Source organism: Hevea brasiliensis, chromosome 16 (assembly GCF_030052815.1).
Source record: "Hevea brasiliensis isolate MT/VB/25A 57/8 chromosome 16, ASM3005281v1, whole genome shotgun sequence".
Taxonomy (NCBI): domain Eukaryota; kingdom Viridiplantae; phylum Streptophyta; class Magnoliopsida; order Malpighiales; family Euphorbiaceae; genus Hevea; species Hevea brasiliensis.
In genome coordinates this window covers 39,711,498-39,736,394 of record NC_079508.1, presented here as the reverse complement: position 1 = coordinate 39,736,394, position 24,897 = coordinate 39,711,498, and the positions used below count along the sequence as shown (strand labels likewise).

The 24,897-nt window shown below is 30.4% G+C and overlaps 1 protein-coding gene across 1 annotated transcript; it reads right to left on the bottom strand.

The window, feature by feature from the left end:
• Positions 1–22,378: 22,378 nt before the first annotated feature.
• Positions 22,379–24,145, bottom strand: LOC131174737 (probable mannitol dehydrogenase). The gene is made up of 5 exons (XM_058138592.1): positions 23,936–24,145; positions 23,683–23,796; positions 23,057–23,570; positions 22,814–22,967; positions 22,379–22,724 (listed from the first exon to the last, which is right to left on the bottom strand). Exons 1-5 carry the CDS (start codon positions 24,034–24,036, stop codon positions 22,519–22,521), a joined length of 1,089 nt encoding a protein of 362 aa, XP_057994575.1. The 5' UTR covers positions 24,037–24,145; the 3' UTR covers positions 22,379–22,518.
• Between the last annotated feature and the right edge of the window lie 752 nt (positions 24,146–24,897).

Below are 24,897 nucleotides of genomic sequence, written 5' to 3'. Positions count from 1 at the left end.
TTCGGGTCAAATTTGGACTTTTTCGGTGCTACCGATTTACTCCTTGTACCGCTGATTCCTTAAATTTTCATTTTTGTTTATATTGACTTACTAAATTTTCTTTGACATTTTCAATGTCAATTACACCTCAGTAGACCTTTAATTATGTCCCGAAAATATTTTCCCAGGTTCCCCGCTGTCCAGGGCTAGTCAACGGTCATCGCCGTAACTTCCCGGTGCGGTCACCTATCGCTACGGGTTCGGCTCGTTTAACTTAGTCACATTTTATCTCTTTTATTCTTCCTTAATTTTTTGTATCACATATTTCATTATTTTATACTTCCTCACTGTCATTCTGATGCAGTTCGCACATTCTAACTTTCAAGCGGACATTAGTTATCGGAACGAGGGCGTGATTTACTACGAAATTGAGGATGTTATAGTGCTTTTATTAAATTAAATAATAATAATAATAATAATAATAATAATAATAATAATAATAATAATAATAATAATAATAATAATAATAATAATAATAATAATAATAATAATTTATAAAAGGTGTTTATCTTAACTTATAAGCCAGTAAGTTCTAAAACAAAAATACATATTTGCTTATAATATTTTTTGCACTTAGAAGCTAAAAAATTAAGGGATCAGCCTTTTTATTTTAATGCTTACAAATTAGTTTGATCAAGTATTTTACCATATTATTTTTATTTAATTTTTAAAATTTTATTACAGATCTTGTATAATATTCCTTTTAGTCATTTTAATTATAAATATGCTTATAAGCTACTCCCTCTATTTATTTTTATCTATTGCATTCAGAAAACCAAAGAGTATTAACTTTTTTTTTTCCAATTTTACCTTTTTTTCTACTAAATACAGTATATGTTTATAAAATAAGTAATTAGATGAAATAAATGATAATTTAATCAATTACTGGTGTATTTTTATGAAAATGAGGCTATCAAATTATTTCCTTAATCACCATGCAAAACTTAAATGTAACAAATCAATATGGATGGAGATGGTATTTTACATTAAGCACATCAACTATTTATCAATAACTTATAAATACTTTAATTAAACACATAATTGATTAAAATTTTAAATGCTTATAAGTTCAAGTTCGATTATAAGCATTATTTTATAAATTTAATTTCATAAGTTAAGTCAAACATACTAATAATCGAAGACTGAAGAAAAGCTCAATGTGTAAATATAAAAGTCATATCTATGTTAAAGATCTATAAAATTTCTATGTGACATCATTTGCTATAAAAATTAAACTTTAATAATTAATGATTAAATAGGTGGATAGCTCCCAAAGGCTTTATTTTCCAAGTAACTAGGGAATTACCATGCTAATGTACTTCTATTAATAATTTTAATTCATATATTTTCTTTTAATTTTAACATATAAATATAATGTAATTTAAAAAAAATTTAATTATTTCAAATTTTAATATATATGTATATATACTTACAATATATTTCTATTATGAAATCTTTATTAAAAAGTTTGAAAAAAAAATAATAAAAATAAAATTTGAAATAATTAATAAAAGAGTTTGAAATATGGCATTCTCTTTTACAGTATTATCACGTGGCATGAAATTTTCTATTATATGTAAGTTATAAATTATTTAATAGTTACCCTATTAATAATATAATAAGTAACTATTACTAGTAATAGTTATTTATTATATTATTAATAGGGTAACTATTAAATAATTTATAACTTACATATAATAAGATAATACCACATGTCACTCTCTCACATATTAATTACGTGGCAATACCATGGAAGAGACTATCATGTGTCAGACTCTGCCACGTATTACCTACATAGCAATACCATTGAAGAGAATGCCATGTGGCAAACTTTATGGAATACATTCCTGCTTTATATATATATATATATATATATATATATATATATATATATATATATATATATATATATATATATATATATATGTTCGAACATCAAAACTAATTCCATACAAGGTGAACTTTCCTTCCTTTATGGTAAGCATGCCTTGTCAAAAATACAAAGGCTCTACTAAAAGGTTTATCATTTTAAATTTTTTTGCCAAATTATCAACAAGTACCCATCAACTTTAATTTGTTACAATACAATTACCTTATTTTATTTTATCTTTGAAAAGTCATTCTAACCTACCATATCCGAATTATAAGTTAAAAAAATGAAATTATGAATTTTTCTCATCTCTCTGTTCTCTTTCTCCCTCTCTCCTTTTACTTTCTCCCTCTCTCTCGCATTTTTATGGTCAAATTAATTGATAATTATTTACTACAAAACTTATTTCTTATTTATATTTTTCTATTTAATATTAATTTATTATATTATACAACAACGATCTAAAAGTAATGATTGAAAAAAATATATTTTATGTTGTGTTAATGGGAAATTATGAGAATATTTTATTTTCGTCAGATTGACAGTAGATCAACTATGCCACATAATTGACTCTCTCTCGCTCTCTTCTCTCTCACTCTCACGCACATTCTTTCTCTTTCTTTGTCACATGCACACATTTTACCTTACTCTCTCCCTCCTCTCTCTCACACACATTTGTCTCTCTTCCTCCTTCACTTGATTTGCCTAGAAAGCCAAAACCCATAAAAGATATATATAAAATAAAAAAAATCAGAGAGAAACCTCTAAACCAAAAATCATATCAAAGAAAACAAAATTCAATCCTAATTCACAAACATCATTCAATCAAAGAATTGAAACTTCAAAACAATAAATCCAAATTCAACATGACCAAAAATCAAATATCTAACAATTTGAGAGCGAAAAATCAACATAACTCAAAATGAAAAAAAAAATACAATAAAAATAAGAATAATCATTATAATCAAGAAATTAAGAACAAGTGTCTTGGCTAGCACCTTCCTTTTACATTTCAACAACAACAAGAACCTCGGCCAAGTCCCCCACCACCTCCTCTTACGGCTTTGCTGTCTCCATGTTGGCTTGCATTATTGTCTCCTTAGATCCAAATTACCATTTTCAACACAAATTTTATTAGTGGAACTCCATATCTGACTCGAAATCTCAAAAGTGCCCTGATCATGATGGTTTGAAAGAAAGACCTTACCTAAGTTGCGATACTTGTTGAAATTGAAGCTTTAATTTGATTTGGACAAAGAATAAAGTGTCATAATGGTTGCTTCCATATTATGTCATACTTGATTTTTCTTATTTACACCTAGTCCACCATAGACCAAGACACAAGATACATGATGAGACTCATGTATTAAATGTATGGATCCCACATGTTTGTGTCTTAGGTCCTCACTAACAAGTTTGTGTCTTAATTCTATGATGGACCGGATCTAGGTAAAAATTCCCTTATGATACATATGCTAGTATGAGTATGTGACTTGACCTTACCGATGAATCCACCTTAATTTAGAAATTTATTTCTCACACACACATAAAAGTATCTTTTTTTGTGTATCTAATATAAACTCAAGTTTATATGAGAATGAGTTTAATATCCATTAAATTAAATATTATATTGAGATGTGTTAAAAATTAATTAAAATATGTATATAGGTTGCACAAATCTCTATGTAAATATTTAATTTAATGGTTGATGAGTTTACTCTCATATGAGCTCAAGCTCTCATCGATCCTTTTATTTTTAATTAACACACATTTTTGACAAAATACTCATTAGTGGCAGTAACTTAGACTTAAAATGAGTAATTTTGCTAGAAGAGACCTCTGAGGCTTTTTATGAATTCCCGAGGTATTTAATGCTCTTTGCAGGTTATTAAATGTTAGTAGGTCTTACAATGAAGGCATGGGCTATAAGGTCAACTTCCATTTATAGAGGTCAACCTCGTTACTCATAGTAGAGGTTGTAGCGGCATGGGAATGCTAGTAAAAATTTTAATTAATGAAATCCCAATAAGGATCAAATGGGACTCTTAATAGAATTATGTTTAGGCAAAAAGTCCTTTTAAGGCTCTAACAATTACTCTTAAATTCAAATAAATTTTTGTTAATTTAGTTGATCCTTTTAAGCCCTTGATAATTACTCTTTGAGTTAAATAAGCTTTTGTAGATTTAATTTATTCATTTAAGCCACTATGAATCAAAAGTTTGCTTTTACAAGCCCCCACTTGACACTATATGTGCTCCATTAAACCTAAGTCTAGCTGTCCAATGTCACTGAAGGAGCGGAAGCATGAAAAACACAAGTTTATATCATTGAATTTAAAAATTTTCACCTAGGGTCACATGCATCATGCAAGATTTATTTTTATCTATTTGATTTCAATGATAAACAACATATTAAAGCTCTTTTAATATGTTTTTGGATCTGTATTTGCCATTTAAGATTTTAGTATTAATCAGATTAATTTAAGAACCCTAAATTAGATCAAGAATAAGTGCACTAACCTCTTGATGCACTGCAGTGTGTTCGGCACCTTTGAGGTGCTTTTTTATGACACTAGATGTTGTCCCTCTAGCTTGTCCACACCAAGATCACCTATGGCAGCCCTTGAATAGCTTCTAAAGCTTTTTCTATTAATTAGAAAATCAAGTTTTGCCTTTTAAGAGATTAAAGATGTAAACAGGACACTAGAAACAATTTCTAGTATTTTTAATTCAAGAGATTGTTTGCTAATCTCTTGGAATTGATGAGAGATGAAGAAGAAGAGAGAATGGTAGCCTCAAGGGTGGCGGCACAAAGGAAGGCAGCAGCTGGTTGTATTTTGTTCTTTCATCCTTACACTTATATAGTTATGTCACCACTTAAAACCCTTGCCACATGTCACCTTCTGATTGGCTCTAGGTTTAATTGACCCAATCACATTGTGCCAAGTGTCAAACTTATATTTAATCTTAATTTTAATTATCTTACATGATTAAAAGATATTTGACAAGCTTATGTGTAGTGCCATGTGTCACCATCTCATGGTGCCACATGTCACCTTGTGAAATGACCAAAATGCCCCTGTGTCTTAATTTTGAGTTCTCAACCCAAAATAATTATTTCTCTTCTTCTAATCAATTTATATCAAATATAAATCAATTAATTAATCTTTATTAATTAATTTCCCATTAATTAAATTCATATTTAAAACCTTTAAATATAAATTTAACTTGTACTATACATCCAATAATCTAGATTTGGTTTCAAGTCATGCTAGGGACTTTGCAATCTAATTGCAAACCAAACCTATTTAATTAATCAATTAAACTCTTTAATTAATTAATTAAATCATATTTAATTTGATGATTACTTGTGCATGTGTGTGACTTACTAGGCTCATCACCAATTGGCAATGAGATATGATATCAACTCTTAATATCATCAGAACTTTTTCTTACCATAAATGATTTCTCTAAACCATTTTATGCACCTCATAGACCATGGTTAACACCTAGCATAGCATGCCATGGCCACCCAATTAGTAATAAGGATTACCTTAAATGAACCCATAATCATATGTTACCATGCACGAGAATCTCTCTGTTACAAAATCTCAATTCGAGCTGGAGTCATGGTTTATGTCAAACCCTATTTGCTATGAATATTATGTTCTCTTTTAATTCTAGTTCTTGATTAAAAGATTTTCTCATCAGAAACTCTTTTCTGATTAAATCTATCTGTCCTGTCCAGGAACTTAAAACATCAAGAACAATTAAATGAATATAGGATTTTATCCCTATTTACTTAGAGGAACAAATTCCATCTTGATCAACACCTACCTCCATATATAACTAGTAGGAGCCAACACATGCCCATATACCCATACACAGTACAAGTATGAAAGCAGTATCAAACTCAAACCACCTATATACAAGATAACTGAGCTATCTCAGGTCTAAAGATTATATGCACTAATATGATTTATGACAATACATTAACAAGAGTAAACTTCATGTGCCTGTCATAAGTGTTACTGGTTCGACCTACTTATCATGTATAAGTGCCTATCATGTTTGTCATATGGCATGAGACTCACCATTCCATCTTATTTATATCTCATATAAACAACTTTGGAACAAACATGAATACAATCTTTCTGGATAAGTCATGTCCTTATTGTGAAATGTCCTCGATTGTGCACCTATTTATGATACTTTGTACTAGAAATACTGTCACTCATATTCTTAACAACTTGAGAATATAATTTCTAACAAAATATCAATGGACCTTTTCTATTACACATAAATATATTATATAAATGGAAAAGTGGAAATGCCTTTTATTAATAAAAGATGTACAAGATACATACTAAATGATATGCTCTAGGGCATACTACTAACAATCTCCCACTAGCACTAGAGCCATTTATTACAATATCTTAGACCCATCTTCTCAAGATGTCGATCTAGCTGAGTCTGTGACATAGGCTTAGTGAATGAATCAGCTGGATTTTCAGCTGATACTATTTTCTGCATGGCCACATCGCCTCATCCAACTATTTCTCTGATAATGTGATAGCGCTTTTCTATGTGTTTGGATTTCTGGTGAGACTGGGGTTCCTTATCCTGTATGACTACTCCATTGTTGTCACAGTGAAGTGGAACTGCTAACTCAATGGAAGGAACTACTGCAAGTTTGTCATGAACTTCTTTATCCAAACAACTTCCTTTGTAGATCTGATGCAGCAATATACTCAGCCTCGATAGTGGAATCTGCAGTTGTGCTCTGTTTGGAACTCTTCCAACTGACTGCACCTCCATTATAAATGAACACATACCCAGAGGTAGACTTTCTATCATCGATATCTGATTGGAAATCAGAATCAGTATAACCATCCAATTGCAAGTCTCTACCTCCATAGATCAAGAATAAATCCTTAGTTCTTCTCAAGTACTTAAGGATATTCTTGACAGTTATCCAGTGTTCCAAACCTGGATTGGATTGATACCTGCTACAGCATATGCGATATCCGGCCTAGTACACAACATTGCATACATTAAACTACCAATAGCCGAAGCATATGGAATCCTAGCCATTTTATCTCTTTCTTCAGGTGTCTTTGAAGACATCTCTTTAGAAAGGTGGATACCATGTCTCACTGGCAACAATCCTCTCTTGGAATCAAGCATGTTAAACCTCTTTAACACCTTTTCCAAGTATAGACTTTGGGATAAACCAATTATTCTTTTCGCTCTATCTCTATAGATGCAAATTCCAAGAATATAGGTTGCCTCCCCTAAGTCTTTCATGGAGAATGTATTTGACAACCATACCTTTACAGTTGTCAACATACCTATGTCATTACCCATCAACAGTATGTCATCCACATATAAGACAAGGAAAGTGATAGCACTGTCACTAACCTTCTTATATACACATGGCTCATCTTCATTTTTTATAAAACCAAATGACTTAATGGCTTCATCAAAATGGAAGTTCCAACTCCTCGAAGCTTGTTTCAACCCATAAATGGATCGCTTTAGCTTGCATACCTTGGAACCATCTTGGGATTCAAAACCCCTAGGTTGTTCCATGAAAATGTTTTCTTCAATGTATCCATTGAGAAAAGCTGTTTTGACATCCATCTGCCAAATCTAATAATCATAGTATGTAGCTATTGCTAATAGAATCCTAATTGATTTAAGCATGGCAACAGGCGAGAAAATCTCCTCATAGTCGATTCCTTGCCTTTGGCAAAACCCTTTTGCTACTAGCCTTGCCTTATAGGTCTCTAGCTTTCCATCATAACCAATTTTCTTCTTGAAAACCTATTTATTCCCTATAGGTACAATATCTTCAGGTGGCTCAACAAGATCCCAAACTTGATTCTTGTACATGGAATCAATCTCGGATTTCATGGCATCAATCCATTTTGAAGAGTCTATATCTAATATAGCTTCTTCATAGGTAAGTGGATCATCTCCATGATCTACTTCTTCATGAGTAGACAACTCTTATTCTTTTTTATGAAGGAAACCATATCTCACTGGTGCGTGAGATACCCTGGTTGTTCTACGAGGAACAGCTGTAGATGTTTCATCAATGGGTGTAGGTTGACTAGATGGATCTATATCCATCTGATATGTTGGTTGGTCAGAATTATCCAATTCTAACTCTATTTGCCTTCCTTTGCCTCCTTCTTGAACAAACTATTGATCAAGAAATGTGGCATCTCTACTTATCACAACCTTTTGTGATATAGGCAAACAAAAATAATATCCAAAACTATCTTTTGGATATCCAACAAATTGACCCTTTTCTGATCTGGTTTCCAATTTATCAGTGTTCAGCTTTTTGATATAAGCTGGACAACCCCAAATCTTAACATGCTTAAGACTTGGTTTTCTTCCATGCCATATCTCATAAGGTGTGGAAGAAACTGATTTTGATGGAATCCTATTCAGAATATACAAAGCTGATTCTAATGCAAATCCCCAAAAGGAGATTGGCATATCAGTATAGCTCATCATACTACGTACCATATCCAATAGGGTACGATTTCTCCTTTCAGATACACCATTCAGCTGTGGTGTTCCTGGAGGAGTCAGCTGGGAAACAATGTCGTGCTCTCTCAAGTATTCATCAAATTCAGTACTCAAATATTCACCTCCACGATCTGATCGAAGAGCTTTAATACTCTTTCCTGTTTGATTTTCTACTTCAGATTTAAATTCTTTGAACTTTTCAAAGGATTCATGTTTGTATTTCATCAAATACAAATACCCAAACCTTGATTTATCATCAGTAAAGGTAATAAAGTAATGAAAACCGCCTCTAGCCATTTCCTTAAATGGACCACATGCATCACTATGTATTAGCTCCAAAATATTTTCAGCTCTTAGCCCTTGTCCAACAAAGGGTGATCCAGTCATTTTGCCCTGAAGGCAAGATTCACAAGTTAGAGTAGGCTCAGAGCCCAATGAGGATAGAATCCCCATTTTCTCCAGTTTTGCAATCCTATCTTCTGTAACATGACATAACCTTAAGTGCCAAATATATTTTGAACTTGAGTTGATTTTCATCATGGCATTGTATTTATTTAGATCACTTGCATTCATTTTGTGTTTGTCATTATTATCCAAATAATAAAGACCATCATTCATATAACCCAAACTAATATATTTATTTCCAAAATAAATATTGCAAACATCATCTGTGAATTGAAATTCATAGCCATTTCTAGTCAAACTAGATATAGAAATGATGTTCTTAAAAGCATCAGGTACATATAAAATATTATCCAAACACAAAATATGTCCAGACATGTAAAAAGATTTAGATCCTATGGCTAAAGTTTCAATAGTTGAGCCATCGCCAATCCGGAGTCTAACATCTCGAGAACGCAAACAACTACTTTTTGCTAGTTCCTGCATATCATAAGAAATATGAGAACTGGCACCAGTATCTAAAACCCAAGCTGTAGATGAACTATAAGTATCATTAGAATCTAAATAACAAGATATAGATATACCATCCAAAGGTGTATCCTTCTTTTCCTTCAAAGAAGCAAGATACTCTAGGCAGTTCCTTTTCCAGTGCCCATCCTTCTGGCAGTGGAAACACTTTCCTTTGCCTCCATCAGCTTTAGTCTTTCCTTTCTATTTAGCTATTTTCTTGGAAGGACCAGGAATCTAAGGTTTCTTTTTCTTATTGCCCTTCTTCTTGTTAGACTTTCCAGTAGAAGAAGATGCAATCAAAGCTACCTCTTTTTATTTATTACCCAACATATTCTTTTGGCAATAACTAGCATGTTGAGTAAACCAGCCAAGGTGCATTCCTGTTTAGTCATATGGGAAATTTTTCACAAAATTTCCAAAAGACTCAGGAAGGGACTGAAGGATCAAATCCGTCTGCAGTTGGAAATCCATGTTAAAGTCAAGATGTTCTAGCTACTCAATTAGCGGAATCATCTTGTGGACATGATCCCCAACATTCTGTCCCTCAGACATTCTCATGCGGAACAACTGCCTAGATATCTCATACCTAGCAATCCTGCTGTGCTCACTATACAACTCCTGTTGGTGAAGGAGGATCTCACTCGCACTCTGCATGTTCTCATGCTTCTTCTATAACTCATTACTCATGGAAGCAAGCATGTAACACTTAGCTCTCATATCATGCTCCTTCCACTTGTCTAAAGTTTCATGTTCCTCTTGGGTGGCCTCTAGAGGTAAGGGACCAAAAACATTTGAGTCTAGAATATATCCTACATGTTCAAGGTTCAGGACAAGTTTCAAATTTCTTAGCCAATCAGACAGATTAGGTCCTGTTAACCTATTGCGATCAAGTATGCTTGCAAAGATATTGGATGGTGGTGGTTGTTCTGTGCTCATTATTATCAGAAAATTAACTGCAAAAAATAACTAGATTAATTAGTAAATGTATCATGTGATTAACCAAAATGATTATGGTCTTTTAATCAAATTGGTCCTCACACTAACTTAGCGAATCCTATACTTCCAAAGTAGAAAACGGAAATCCTAGTTGGATGGATTTCTAGTGGGTGATTGAATTCTTATAATTCTATTGATCATCCTCAGGTACATCCATTATTGGAATTACAATAAACTATAAGTGAGCAACTGCTTACCCATCACATCTCATGTGAGGTTCAATCCTTTACCTAGTCCCTAATGTTCAAAATCTCAGGTTCATCCATTATTGACTTATCTTGCATTAGTTAAGTTGATCCCATTGAGCTAGTAATTATGCAAATAATTTTAATGTCCTCAGGTACATCCAATATTGACCACCAAACCATTTACATATTTACAACATCTCATGCTTAACAATTATTCTTAAGAAAATCTCTTAAATTAATTGTATCTTATGCAAGTATTTAAAATTTCTTAAAATAATTGCCTCAATGGAGGGCCCATGTTATAATTACTTTAATTATAGCATATCCAACTTAATCATTTGTTTAGAAGATTTTGTAGTTGTCCTAATTACTATTATGGTCTCACTTTGTACATTATCCAATTAGCATGCATATATCATATAATTGCATACATTCTCATGCATCTCATGCATTCATGGATAATAATAAATATGGTATGATCATGGACTTTCTAAGGGATTCAATTCTGAGCCACCAAGAATTGATCAGGGCATTCCTAGGTGCATTTCATTCATTCATATTACAAGAGTTGCTAAAGGAGTACATAATCAACACTTGATATTGAATTCCTCTCACTGGTCCCACCAATGCTCTTGACCTCCTTGATCTTCTTGCAATCCAATATTACATAGTAATCCTTGGCATACCATGGCGAATTTACAAGAACTTAAATAAATGAAATTACAATCTAAAATTATTAGAACCTTAAGAATACATGCCCAAAATAAATTAAAATTAATTAATTAATTTACAATCCCAAAGAAATATAAAAGAAATAAATCCAAGCACATTGGTCTTTTTTAGTCCATGATCATCCATCATGCATATCACTATTTAACAATTAAATAAAACATACATACTTACATTAAAAATTCAGATTTGAATATGATTCAAACAAATTTAAAAATTCAGATTTAAATCACATTCAAACAAATTTAAAAGTTCAGATTTGAATCACATTCAAACAACCCTAAAAATTCATATTTGAATCACATTCAAACAAATTTTAAAAATCATATTTGAATCGCATTCAAACAATTTTTAAAAATTCAGATTTGAATATTATTCAAACAACTTTAAAAATTCATATTTGAATATGATTCAAACAACTTTAAAAATTCAGATTTGAATCACATTCAAACAATTTTTAAAATTCTTATTTGAATCAAAATTTAATTGTGTGATTAAAACTCTAATTAAACAATTTAATTAGATATAGGATGAGCTTTTAGATCATATAAAAATTGCAAATTAAAAAGTCAAACCTTACGCGCACCATGGAAGGAGCCAAACCATGCGCACCCATGGTGCACTCCACCATGCCGCCATTATGTTCATTCCAACCAGCAATGAATTGATCAATTTTTGATCAAATCACACAATCAAATCTCATATTGAATAATCTAAATGGCAAATATAGTGGCTTTGATACCAATTGAAGGAGCAGAGCATGAAAAACACAAGTTTATATCATTGAATTCAAAAATTTTCACCTAGGGTCACCTACATCATGCAAAATTTATTTTTATTTATTTGATTTCAATAATAAACAACATATTAAAACTCTTTTAATATGTTTTTGGATCTGTATTTTCCATTTAAGATTTTAGTATTAATCAGATTAATTTTAGAACCCTAGATTAGATTAAGAATAAGTGCACTAACCTCTTTATGCACTGTAGTGTGTTTGGCACCTTTGGGATGCATTTTTAGAACACCAGATGTTGTCTCTCTAGCTTGTCCACACCAAGATCACCTATGGCAGTCCTTGAACAGCTTCTAAAGCTTTTTCTATTAATTAGAAAATCAAGTTTTACCTTTTAAGAGATTAAAGATGTAAACAGGACACTAATTTAATTCAAGAGATTGTTTGCTAATCTCTTGGAATTGATGAGAGATGAAGAAAAAGAGAGAATGGCAGCCTCAAGGGTGGCAGCACAAAGGGAGGCAATAGCTGGTTGTATTTTGTTCTTTCATCCTTACACTTATATAGCTATGTCACCACTTAAAACCCTTGCCACATGTCACCTTCTGATTGGCTCTAGGTTTAATTGACCCAATCACATTGTGCCAAGTGTCAAACTTATATTTAATCTTAATTTTAATCATCTTACATCATTAAAAGATATTTGGCAAGCTTATGTGTAGTGCCATGTGTTACCATCTCATGGTGCCACATGTCACCTTGTGAAATGACCAAAATGCTCCTGTGTCTTAATTTTGAGTTCTCAATCCAAAGTAATTATTTCTCTTCTTCTAATCAATTTATATCAAATATAAATCAATTAATTAATCTTTATTAATTAATTTCCCATTAATTAAATTCATATTTAAAACCTTTAAATATAAATTTAACTTATACTATACATCCAATAATCTAGATTTGGTTTCAAGTCATGCTAGGGACTTTACAATCTAATTGCAAACTAAACCTATTTAATTAATCAATTAAACTCTTTAATTAATTAATTAAATCATATTTAATTTGGTGATTACTTGTGTATGTGTGTGACTTACTAGGCTCATCACTAATTGGCAATGAGATATGATATTAACTCTTAATATCATCAGAACTCTTTCTTACCATAAATGATTTCTCTAAACCATTTTATGCACCTCATAGACCATGGTTAACACCTAGCATAGCATGCCATGGCCACCCAATTAGTAATAAAGATTACCTTAAATGAACCTATAATCATATGTTACCATGCACTAGAATCTCTCTGTTACAAGATCCCAATTCGAGCTGGAGTCATGGTTTATGTCAAACCCTATTTGCTATAAATATTATGTTCTCTTTTAATTCCAGTTCTTGATTAAAAGATTTTCTCATCAGAAACTCTTTTCTGATTAAATCTATCTGTCCTGGCCAGGAACTTAAAACATCAAGAACAATTAAATGAATATAGGATTTTATCTCTATTTACTTAGAGGAACAGATTCCATCTTGATCAACACCTACCTCCATATATAACTACTAGGAGCCAACACATGCCCATATACCCATACACAGTATAAGTATTAAAGCAGTATCAAACTTAAACCATCTATATACAAGATAACTATGCTATCTCAGGTCTAAAGATTATATGCACTAATATGATTTATGACAATACATTGACAAGAGTAAACTCCATGTGCTTGTCATAAGTGTTACTGGTTCGACCTACTTATCATGTATAAGTGCCTATCATGTTTGTCATATAGCATGAGACTCACCATTCCATCTTATTTATATCTCATATAAATAACTTGGGAACAAACATGAATACAATCTTTCTGGATAAGTCATGTCCTTATTGTGAAGTATCCTCGATTGTGAACTTATTTATAATACTTTGTACTAGAAATACTGTCACTCATATTCTTAATAACTTAAGAATAGAATTTCTAACAAAATATCAATGGACCTTTTCTATTACACATAAATATATTATGTAAACGGAAAAGTGAAAATGCCTTTTATTAATAAAAGATGTACAAGATACATATTAAATGATATGCTCTAAGGCATACTACTAACAATCACTGGGTCATGCAGCACCTAAAGCTCATCTTCTACTTCTAGTATGAGCATTGAATTCAGCACTGGACATGCTAAATGAAGGTAACAATACACAACACCCATATTTTCAATAATTTTTCTCTTATTGATATAATTAAGTTGTAGAAAGAGAGAGTGAGAAAGCAGGAGAGAGTTTAGCTCTTAGGTTATGTAATAAAAATGGATGTCAACTAAATATCTGTCCATCACATTTAAGTCAAGTGACAGAGATTAGGCCTCTTTGACCTAAATTTTCAACATTTTGACTCTATGAGCAATTGTTATGGGTTTAAATGGATCAACCAAGTAGACAAAGATTTATTTGACTCTAATAGTAATTGTCAAGAGGCTTAAGTGGATTAAATAAATTGAAGATGGTTTATTTGACTCAAGAATAATTGTCAGGGCCTTAAATGGATAAACTAAATTGATAAGGACTTATTTGACTCTAAGAGTAATTGTCAAGGGCTTAAAAAGTTTTTTTGCTTTATATTTATAAAAAAATTGAAATTATAAAATTTAAATAAAATGAATTTTAACTATAAAATTTCTATCATATTGTAGAGCTCTATAGCTTTTAAAAAGATACTTGCAAAAGGGGATAATATCTTCAATTTAAGATTAGAAGAGTGAAAGGTTTAGTGGGAAGAGGAATGGAGAAGAATTCAACGTTGATGTTTGAAATTGTAGTAAAAGGCAAACCAAACTATGCATGAAATTCCTTGCAAGTGTAGTAGTAAATTTTCTAAGGTTTAGGCTTCATTTCTTTTGTGAAAACTAACTAGTACATGAAAAATATTTTTCTATTCTTATCTAAATTGAAATTATTGTTTGCTTAACTCTTTGTTTAATGCATTTTTATTTGGTAAAATGTTCAATTTGGCTCCTGTACTTATTGGGTAAGTTCAATTTAGTTCATTTTAACTTTTTGCCCAAAATTAGTTCAAAAGTTTCAATTTAAACTCAATTTAGCTCAAAAATTTAAATTTATAGGCTAAGTTTCTTGATTTCTTGATTTAAATTGAAAATCAAGAAGTTCAATTTCTTAATTATGGGACTAAATTTCTTGATATTTCTTGATTTCTTGATTTAACCCAAAAATTAAGAAGCTCAATTTCTTGATTTTCTTTATTTTTAGGCTAAATTGACCATAAATTAAAACTTCTGCACTAAATTTGATACAAACTTAAAAATAGACTAGATTGAACTTCCTGTGTAATTGAGCTTTAATCTATTTTTATTTTACCAACATAATTGGTGTTGAATATGCATGCTTTGTGATAAATAAACCAAGTCATAAATTAAAAGGTAAATTTATTTGGAATCAATTTTATACTTTATGTGGTAAAATTATAAGTGGTATAATTTTATGTTGTCATGTTGGAATTTCTTCAAAATATAGATAAAATGTTAACTTTAGATTAAGATTGCTTTCTCCAACAACAAATTCTATTTAATTATAAACTCAAGGCTGATTTGCTTCCTCTCTTTCTCAAAATGGAGAAAGAATACAAGGGGTATGATAGTAAAGTGATGGTGGCCATAGATTGAAAGCAAGTCCATGGATTGAACATTATTAGCAATGTTCAAGAACGAAATAAGAAAGTCATATTGGGTCTTTTTGGAGAAAGCTAAGAATATGTATGCTAGTCGAGGGCTCATTTATCTTTTCTATCTCTACTTTATTTTCACTTTCAATCTTACTAGCATAATGCCCATACTATATATGGATAATTTATAATTTCTATTTTTTAATTTAATTTTTAATTACATTCTAAATAAGATAAATTATTACTATTAAATTAATTTTCAAATAAAATTTCTCTCTTATTTAATTTAATTTGAATAAATTTTTACATGTTATAATAATAAATTTTTAATTAATTTATCGTGTAATTAATTAAAATACATACATATATATATATATAGTAGTTTACATGATTACTTTGTTTAAAATGTAATAAAATTACTTTATTTAAAAAATAATTTAAATTTCATAAAATTTTTATATTTTATCTCATAATTATGTAAATCGATATTTATTTTTTATAGATTACAGAAAATATATTAGATTAATGAAAAAATAATTTTATTTTAAAAATATATAAATATAATATTTTTTGTTATTAATATAATAAAAAATATATTAAATTACTAATAATGAATTAAATTATTTAATTTTAATAATAATGAAAATATATAACATTATTATTAATTAAAAATAACATTTTATTATATTATTTTTTAAAATTACTACATCTTTAAATTTTTTTAAAGTGTAATTTTTTTATTAATATGATATACTTTTTATAAAATATTTTTTTTTACAAAAACGGTTATCGATTTATATAAATTTATGATATAAAATAAATACATTTTATAAAAATTAAAAATTTAAAATATCATCATTTTCTATTAATATAATAAATTTTAAAAGTATATATTATTTTTCAAAAGACTGATCCCATAATTTTGATATTGTAATTTTAATTTTTTAATTATCTTTACTTGTAGCTAAATTTTCAATGTAATCATATTTACAATCTATTTTTGAAATTTTACTTCTATATAAAAATATAGTTGAGAGATAATTTATGTATAAAAATTTAGATATTTAATTAAAATTTGAAAATAATAAAAAATAGAATAAATTAAAAAAAAAAAGATTTGAGAGCACTTAGGTGAAATGAAAATATTTAGTGAGAAAAGAGTGGTTGATATGTATCAAATGTATCATACACTAAAATAAATGTTAAAAATAACTACGAAAATTATCAACTATAGAATTTCGTTGGTAATTTACCGACGAATTACCAACATTTTACCGACAAAAAAGAGAAATAAAATTTAAACTAATTTTTACCGACGAAATTATCAACTAATTACCGACCAAAACTTTACTGACGATATAATTTCGTAGGTAAAAGTTGTACCTAATATTAGTGGCAAAATTAGCGACCAAATAATAAAAATAACGACCAAATGTTTCGTCGGTAATTACCAATGAAACGCTTTTCGTAGGTAATAGTAAGAAAAAAATAGAAAATAAAATTAAAAAAAATACTTATGAAAAATTTTTCGTCGATAATTACCAACGAAAAGTTTTTCATAGGTAATATTAAGAAAAAAAATAGAGAAGAAAATTTCTAAAAAGCTAAAAAAATTTTACCTACGAATTTTTTTCGTCGGTAATTACAAACGAAATGCTTTTCGTAGGTAATATTAAGGAGAAAATAGAGAAGAAAAAAATCTAATAAGCTTAAAAAAATTTTAGCTACGAATTTTTTTTATCGGTAATTACCAACGAAACACTTTTTGTAGGTAATATTAAGAAAAAAATATAGAATAAATTTTTTTAAAAAAATACCAATGAAAAATTTGTCATCGGTAATTACCAACGAAAAGCTTTTCGTAGGAAATATTAAGAAAAAATAGATAAGAAAATTTCTAAAAAACTAAAAAAAAATACTTACGAAAAATTTTTCGTTGGTAATTACCAACGAAAAGCTTTTCGTAGGTAATATTTTGGAGTAAATAGAGAAAAAAATTCTAAAAAACTAAAAAAATTTTACCTACGAAAAGTATTTCATCGGTAATTACCAACGAAACACTTTTCGTAGGTAATATTAAGAAGAAAATACGAAAAAAAAATTTTAAAAACTTAAAAAATTTTAGCTACAAATTGTTTTTGTCTATAATTACTAACGAAACGATTTTCGTAGGTAATATTAAGAAGAAAATAGAAAATAAAATTTTAAAAAAATACCTACGAAAAATGTTTCGTCGATAATTACCAACGAAATATATTTAGTTGGTAATTCGTCGGTAAATCACAAAAAATGTGAAATTCCCACATCGTTTGGGAATAGATTGGAGGGTAGTGAGTTTGTTTATAAAAGGAAAACTACTCTCTAATATAGAGCAATTGTGGCATAGTCACATATATGAGGCCTACTTTGAGCCCCACTAGTAATTTTTTTTAAGTCAATTAAATCTTAAAAAATTATAAATTAAAATAATTAATAATTAATATTTAATTTAAAAGTTAAACAAATTAAAAATTAAAAAATTAATTTGAAAATTTTAAATTAAATTAAATTAAAATTTGTAACACCCTAGGCAAATCCCACATCGACAAAACACGGGAGAGATGCTGGGTTCATAAGTTGATAGTTCGTAACCCCTATTGACGTGTTGTAAAACCGTGAGGGTTTCGGCCCAGAGCGGACAATATCACTAGTGGGCCGGGCCATTTACATTTGTGATATCAGAGCCGCTCCGCGTGCAACCTTGAACGATGGTGGGGCAAACCTCAGCGAGGACGCTGAGTCCCATAAGGGGGGTGGATTGTAACACCCTAGGCAAATCCCACATCGACAAAACACGGGAGAGATGCTGGGTTCATAAGTTGACAGTTCGTAACCCCTATTGAAGCGTTTTAAAACTGTGAGGGCTTTAGCCCAGAGCGGACAATATCACTAGTGGGCCGGGCCGTTACATTTGTGGTATCAGAGCCGCTCCGCGTGCAACCTTGAACGATGGTTGGGCAAACCTCAGCGAGGACGCTGAGTCCCATAAGGGGAGTGGATTGTAACACCCTAGGCAAATCCCACATCAACAAAACATGGGAGAGATGCTGGGTTCATAAGTTGATAGTTCGTAACCCCTATTGACGCGTTGTAAAACCGTGAGGGTTTCGGCCCAGAGTCAGGTTCCATCAGGGTTGTTGCAACCTATATCCATACCAGAATGGAAATGGGACCGCATTACCATGGATTTTGTGACTGGGCTACCATTGACACAGAGGAAGCATGATACTATATGGGTGATTGTGGATAGATTGACCAAGTCAGCTCATTTCCTACCGCTAGAACCATACTCATTAGAGAGATTTGCAGAAATTTACATAGATGAGATAGTCCGGCTACATGGAGTGCCAACATCGATCATATCTGACCGAGACCCGAGATTTACTTCGAGGTTTTGGAAGAGACTACAGGAGTCTTTAGGCACTCGACTACACTTCAGTACGGCTTTTCATCCACAGACGGATGGACAGTCAGAACGGGTGAGTCAGGTATTGGAGGATATGTTGAGAAGCTGCATCATTGATTTTGAAGGAAGTTGGGAGAAGTATCTTCCTTTGGTAGAGTTTGCTTACAACAACAGCTACCAAGCCAGTATAAAAATGGCTCCATATGAAGCGTTGTATGGGAGGAGATGTAGAACTCCCTTATGCTGGACATAAATGGGTGAGGAGAAAATAGTGGGCCCATAACCCACAGGTCCCTGGATCGAAACCAGGCTCTGATACCACAAATGTAATGGCCCGGCCCACTAGTGATATTGTCCGCTCTGGGCCGAAACCCTCACGGTTTTACGACGCGTCAATAGGGGTTACGAACTATCAACTTATGAACCCAGCATCTCTCCCGTGTTTTGTCGATGTGGGATTTGCCTAGGGTGTTACAATCCACTCCCCTTATGGGACTCAGCGTCCTCGCTGAGGTTTGCCCAACCATCGTTCAAGGTTGCACGCAGAGCGGCTCTGATACCACAAATGTAACGGCCCGGCCCACTAGTGATATTGTCCGCTCTGGGCTAAAGCCCTCACGGTTTTAAAACGCGTCAATAGGGGTTACGAACTGTCAACTTATGAACCCAGCATCTCTCCCGTGTTTTGTCGATGTGGGATTTGCCTAGGGTGTTACAAAATTAAATTATATTTAAAATTTAATTTAAATTTAAAAAATTTAAATTTAAATTAATTTAAAAAGTAAAGACTAAATTAAAAAATATTAAATAAAAATTAGCTACGAAAATTTGTTTTCGTCAGTAATTACCAACGAAAAATTTTGTCAGTAAATAGTCGATAATTAATAAGAGTAAAATCTCCTATGAAATTACCTATAAAAAAATTTAAATTTACCTACGAAATAATTCGTCGGTAAATTTAGCGACAACATTTTTTTATCGATAAATTTAGCGATAATATTTTTTTCGTCAGTAAAAATTACCTATGCTAGTATTTGTGGACGAAAAAATTTCGTCGGTAATTCGTCGGTAATCACTGATTACCTATGAAATTTCAGTATATTTGGTCAGTAATTTTCGTAACTATTTTTTTAATTTCTTGTAGTGATATGACATACTATATATAAATAAACAAATGAAAACCACTAAAATAAAATTTTAATTTTATAACTAAATATTATTTAATTGAAAAACGTTAGTAAAAACATTCAAATTTTATTTTTTTTTTAACAGTAAAATATTTTCTATTTACTTGACCCTTTCAATTTAATTAAGAAAATAAAATAAAAAGAATATTAAATTATTAACATAAAAAATAATACGTACAAATTATAAATAAGTCAAATTTCTATATTTTATCTTTTATAACTTTAATCTAGACTACATTTTTTGTCTCTCAAATTTTTTAACAAAAATTTCATAATAGAAATAAAAAAATATAACAATATAATAAAAATATTTATTAAAAATATAAAATAATTTAATGTTGATTAAATTATATGATAGTTGATTATGATATCACAAATTAATGGCCAAATTTTTTTAAATTAATGGCCATGAGTGACCTATTATTATTATTATTATTATTATTATTATTATTATTATTATTATTATTATTATTATTATTATTATTATTATTATTATTATTATTATTATTATTATTATTATTATTATTATATGTGGTAAATAATATTTTTACATAAATGAATTTATAAAAAAAATAATATAAATAATTTGTAAATATTGGATTTAATCATAGGTTTTAATTTTTTAAAATTAAAATTTAAAGAAAATAATAATTTAAATAATAAATATTAAAGTAGTATTATAAATAATAATAATAATTAAAAGAGAAATATAAAAATTAAATAATAATTAATATAAAAGATAATTATTTATAAAAGGTGGCATTCCTTTATAAATACGTTCCTACTTTATATTTATAATAATAATAATAATAATAATAATAATAATAATAATAATAATAATAATAATAATAATAGCTACTTATTATAATATTAAAGTGCAATAATTAAATAATTTGTAACTTATATATAGATAATTAGGGAATTAATAACTTAATCATAATTTAAAGAAATTATATAATTAATTAATAAAAATAGAGAGAAATTAATGAAATTACTTGGGATATATATATATATATATATATATATATATATATATATATATATATATATATATAATTTAAAAAATTAATATTAACCAAAGTAATAATATTAATTATTTATTAATTATACTATAAAATATCAAAAAATAAAAAAAATAAATATTAATATAAATTTCTTGCTTACCATAACTATGAAAATAAAATTTTATTTCATTTTTTCATAATTCATTATACATGTAGCATTTATTATATAATTAAAAATATGTCTTTATTAAATACTTACTAAAATAAGATAAATAAAAATAAAATAACATTAAAGTAAATTAAAATTTATTAAATATAATTAAAATTTATTACATATATAAAAAGGAGAGAGATGTCAAACTATTTAACTCTATGTGACTACTTTTATAGTATAATTTTAAATTATTTTATTAATTTTAAAATATATAATTCTTAAATTTTTATAATTAAATGAAATAATTAAAAATTTAAGAATCATTAAGTGAGAAATTTTTAAAATTATTGAAATATATCTAATATTTTCAATTAGTTAGCCATAAAAATTAAAGTGGAGACAATTATAGAAACTAGGGAACCTAGAGAGTTGATATACAATTCTGTTAAAAATTGAAAAATTAATCTGCTTGTTCCGGGTAATGAAGGTAGAGCTTTAAAAAGGCTAGTATTTGGTACATTTTCTCCTTAATGAACCATTTATATGATTAATTTCAAGAAAATCTATTAGGTGATCTGCATTTCTAACAGGATGATTGTACAAGTTTTGGCGTTGATTGATCTTTTTCTTGTAAAATAATAATTGTCTAGGTAGTGTAAGAAACTATTGCCTGAATAATGCCAAGTGCCCTGTTTTTGTTGTGAAGAAACCAAAATGAAAGAGAGCATTAACCCATGCCAAGATTTGTTGTGCCTTGTTTTGCTTTTTTTTTTTTTTTTTCTAGTGCTTGCTTTTTTATCTATCAGTTTACTAAATGTTGAATCAATATTTTTCATGTTGATAGAAGAGTTGATCTCTTGGACTTTTGCAATGCTTATGCTTCGTTTTATTTTTGGAATTAAAATTTATGAAAAAAAAATGTCATTCACTCAAATCCAATTTATTAAACAATGCTCCTCGTCATATTATATTATGAGGGCACAGACTACAAAATCCTCGAATGTAACAATTACTTAAAAATTGAAATACATTTATATATCAAATTCAGTAGGTAGACTTGATCGTGTTGCCAATATCAATGACAAATCGATATCTAACATCTGCTTTCAGCATGCGTTCCATGGCAATGCTCACATACTCAATTGGGATAACTTCAACGTCTGCTGTTATATTGTGTTTGGCTGCAAAATTAATCATTTCTTGTGTTTCCTTCATTCCCCCAGTGCCACTACTTCCCACCATTTTCCTTCCTGTCAATAGTAAATATATATTTGACATTGTTAATTAATCTTCATTTGAATTATGGGTAAGAAATAGACATATAGGAATGAACAATTACCCATTATCAAAGGAAAGGCTGCTAGCTCAAGTGGCTTCTCTGGAGCACCAACCAAAACCAGCTTTCCATTAGTCTTCAATAGCCCAATCAAAGGTGCTAGAGGGTGCATTGCAGACACTGTATCAATTATACCATCCATTGTGCCCATTGCAGCCTGTACCAGTAAGATTTATCAAGATCAGAAATTAAGTATACATGCCCATAAGCAAACTTCTCTGAGTATAAATTATAAATTATACGTACATTCATTTGATCTTGGTCACGGCTAACCAAAAATGAATCAGCACCAAGATGCTCAACAGCCTCCTGCTTCTTGCTTGGTGAGGTGCTAATCACAGTCACCTTAACCCCCATAACCTTGGCAAATTTCACTGCCATATGACCTAGCCCACCAAGGCCAACGATGCCCACATGCATACCGGGCTTGTCAAGTCCATAATATTTCAAGGGGCTGTACACTGTGATTCCAGCACAAAGGAGAGGGGCAGTAGAATCAAGAGGCAAGGTATCTGGAATACGAATGATGAAGTGCTCATCAGCAACCATGATGTCAGAGTACCCGCCGTAAGTGATGGTTCCGTCATAGTACTTTGCACCATAGGTGAGTATCGTTTCTGCGCAATAATTTTCAAGATTGTTTGTGCAGTTATGGCAGGAGTGGCATGATCCCACAATGGTGCCCACACCAACTTTATCTCCCACCTTGAATTTTTCCACTTTGCTGCCAACCTCTGTCACCACTCCCACAATCTCATGCCTGCATTACAAATTCACCGGAAATGATCATTTTTCATATTGGTTGATGGGGTTCCAACACTTAACTTTACACCGTTAAACATCTTAATTGCTAACGTGATCAGAATACGTACCCAGGGACGAGAGGGTAAGTGGAAGTGCCCCATTCATTCTTGACCATGTGAAGGTCTGAGTGGCACATTCCACAGTAAAGAACCTTGAAACAAACGTCTTTCTCTCCTATTGCCCTGCACAAACATGTCATTTATGAATAATTAAAAAGAACTGGGTTATCAAATTTGTTCTCAGACATTCAAGAAAAGGAAGATTTGTTGATTTAAAAAGGGACACAAGAAAGATTTATGGAATTATAAGGAGAAAAAGAACCTCCTGGAGAAGTCGAAGGGAGAAAGGACACCAGATTCGTCTCTTGCAGCCCATCCGAATGCCTGTTTGGGATGCTCTTCCTCTGGCAATTTGGCTACCATTTTTCTTCGTATGAAATTTAGATGGAAAATGCACTAGCAAAGAGCTTTGTAGATGAGTCGAAAGCAGATAGCTTGAATGCTAGCTTCTGGTGATGGACTAGGGGGGTTCGTGCCCATCAATATATATAGTAGTTGGAAGTTGGAAGAATCTTGGCTGGGCGATGGAGTGATGACGTATTAGGTGAGCTTTCCTCTTTGGGCCTTACGTATCAGCTGACCGAAGAGCGAGCCGCAAGACGAGAAAGCAGTCCAAAAAACAGAAAACGAGGTGCTCAAGAAGTTTATTTATTTATTTATTATTTTAGCAGCCGTCACGGAAATAAGGCTGCTGACGGCTGCTAATTTTAACTAAATTACAGCCTCTTTAGTAATTTTAACTAAATTAATAGAGTGTTATGTTATTCTGAGCATCATGGAAATAAGGCTGTTTACGTAATCAAATATGTAATAAATTATACTATTTATTTTATTATTTTAAAAATATTGAATATAATAAATCGGGAATAAATGCGGATAATTTGATCCTATAGCATTAATCAATTAATTCTTAATTTCTTGTCGGATTGGAGATTTTGGAATTGCCAAAGAATTTATGATTTCTGATACTTACGTTTCTACTGGCCCAAGAGGAACCTATTTGTAAGATTCATTCTGTTAATTTGTTAGCTAAGCATAACTACCTCCCTTAATTTTCATATTCTCAAAGAACATTCGCCGGGTAACTAGCTAGGTTCTTCTCATATACACTCTCTCCAACTGCAGTTATGAACCTCATGAATATTATGAAGACGATCTAAAAAGGAAACTCACCGATAAGTCCGATGTATTTTCATTTGGTGTTGTACTTTTGAAATTAATTAG

Coding starts and splice junctions, on each gene's coding strand:
- LOC131174737 (XM_058138592.1), bottom strand. CDS start 24,036: ATGGTAGCCAAATTGCCAGAGGAAGAGCATCCCAAACAGGCATTCGGA. Junction 23,571..23,682: donor ACTTACCCTCTCGTCCCTGG/GTACGTATTCTG, acceptor TTTGTAATGCAG/GCATGAGATTGTGGGAGTGG. Junction 22,968..23,056: donor GTGACCAAGATCAAATGAAT/GTACGTATAATT, acceptor TTACTGGTACAG/GCTGCAATGGGCACAATGGA.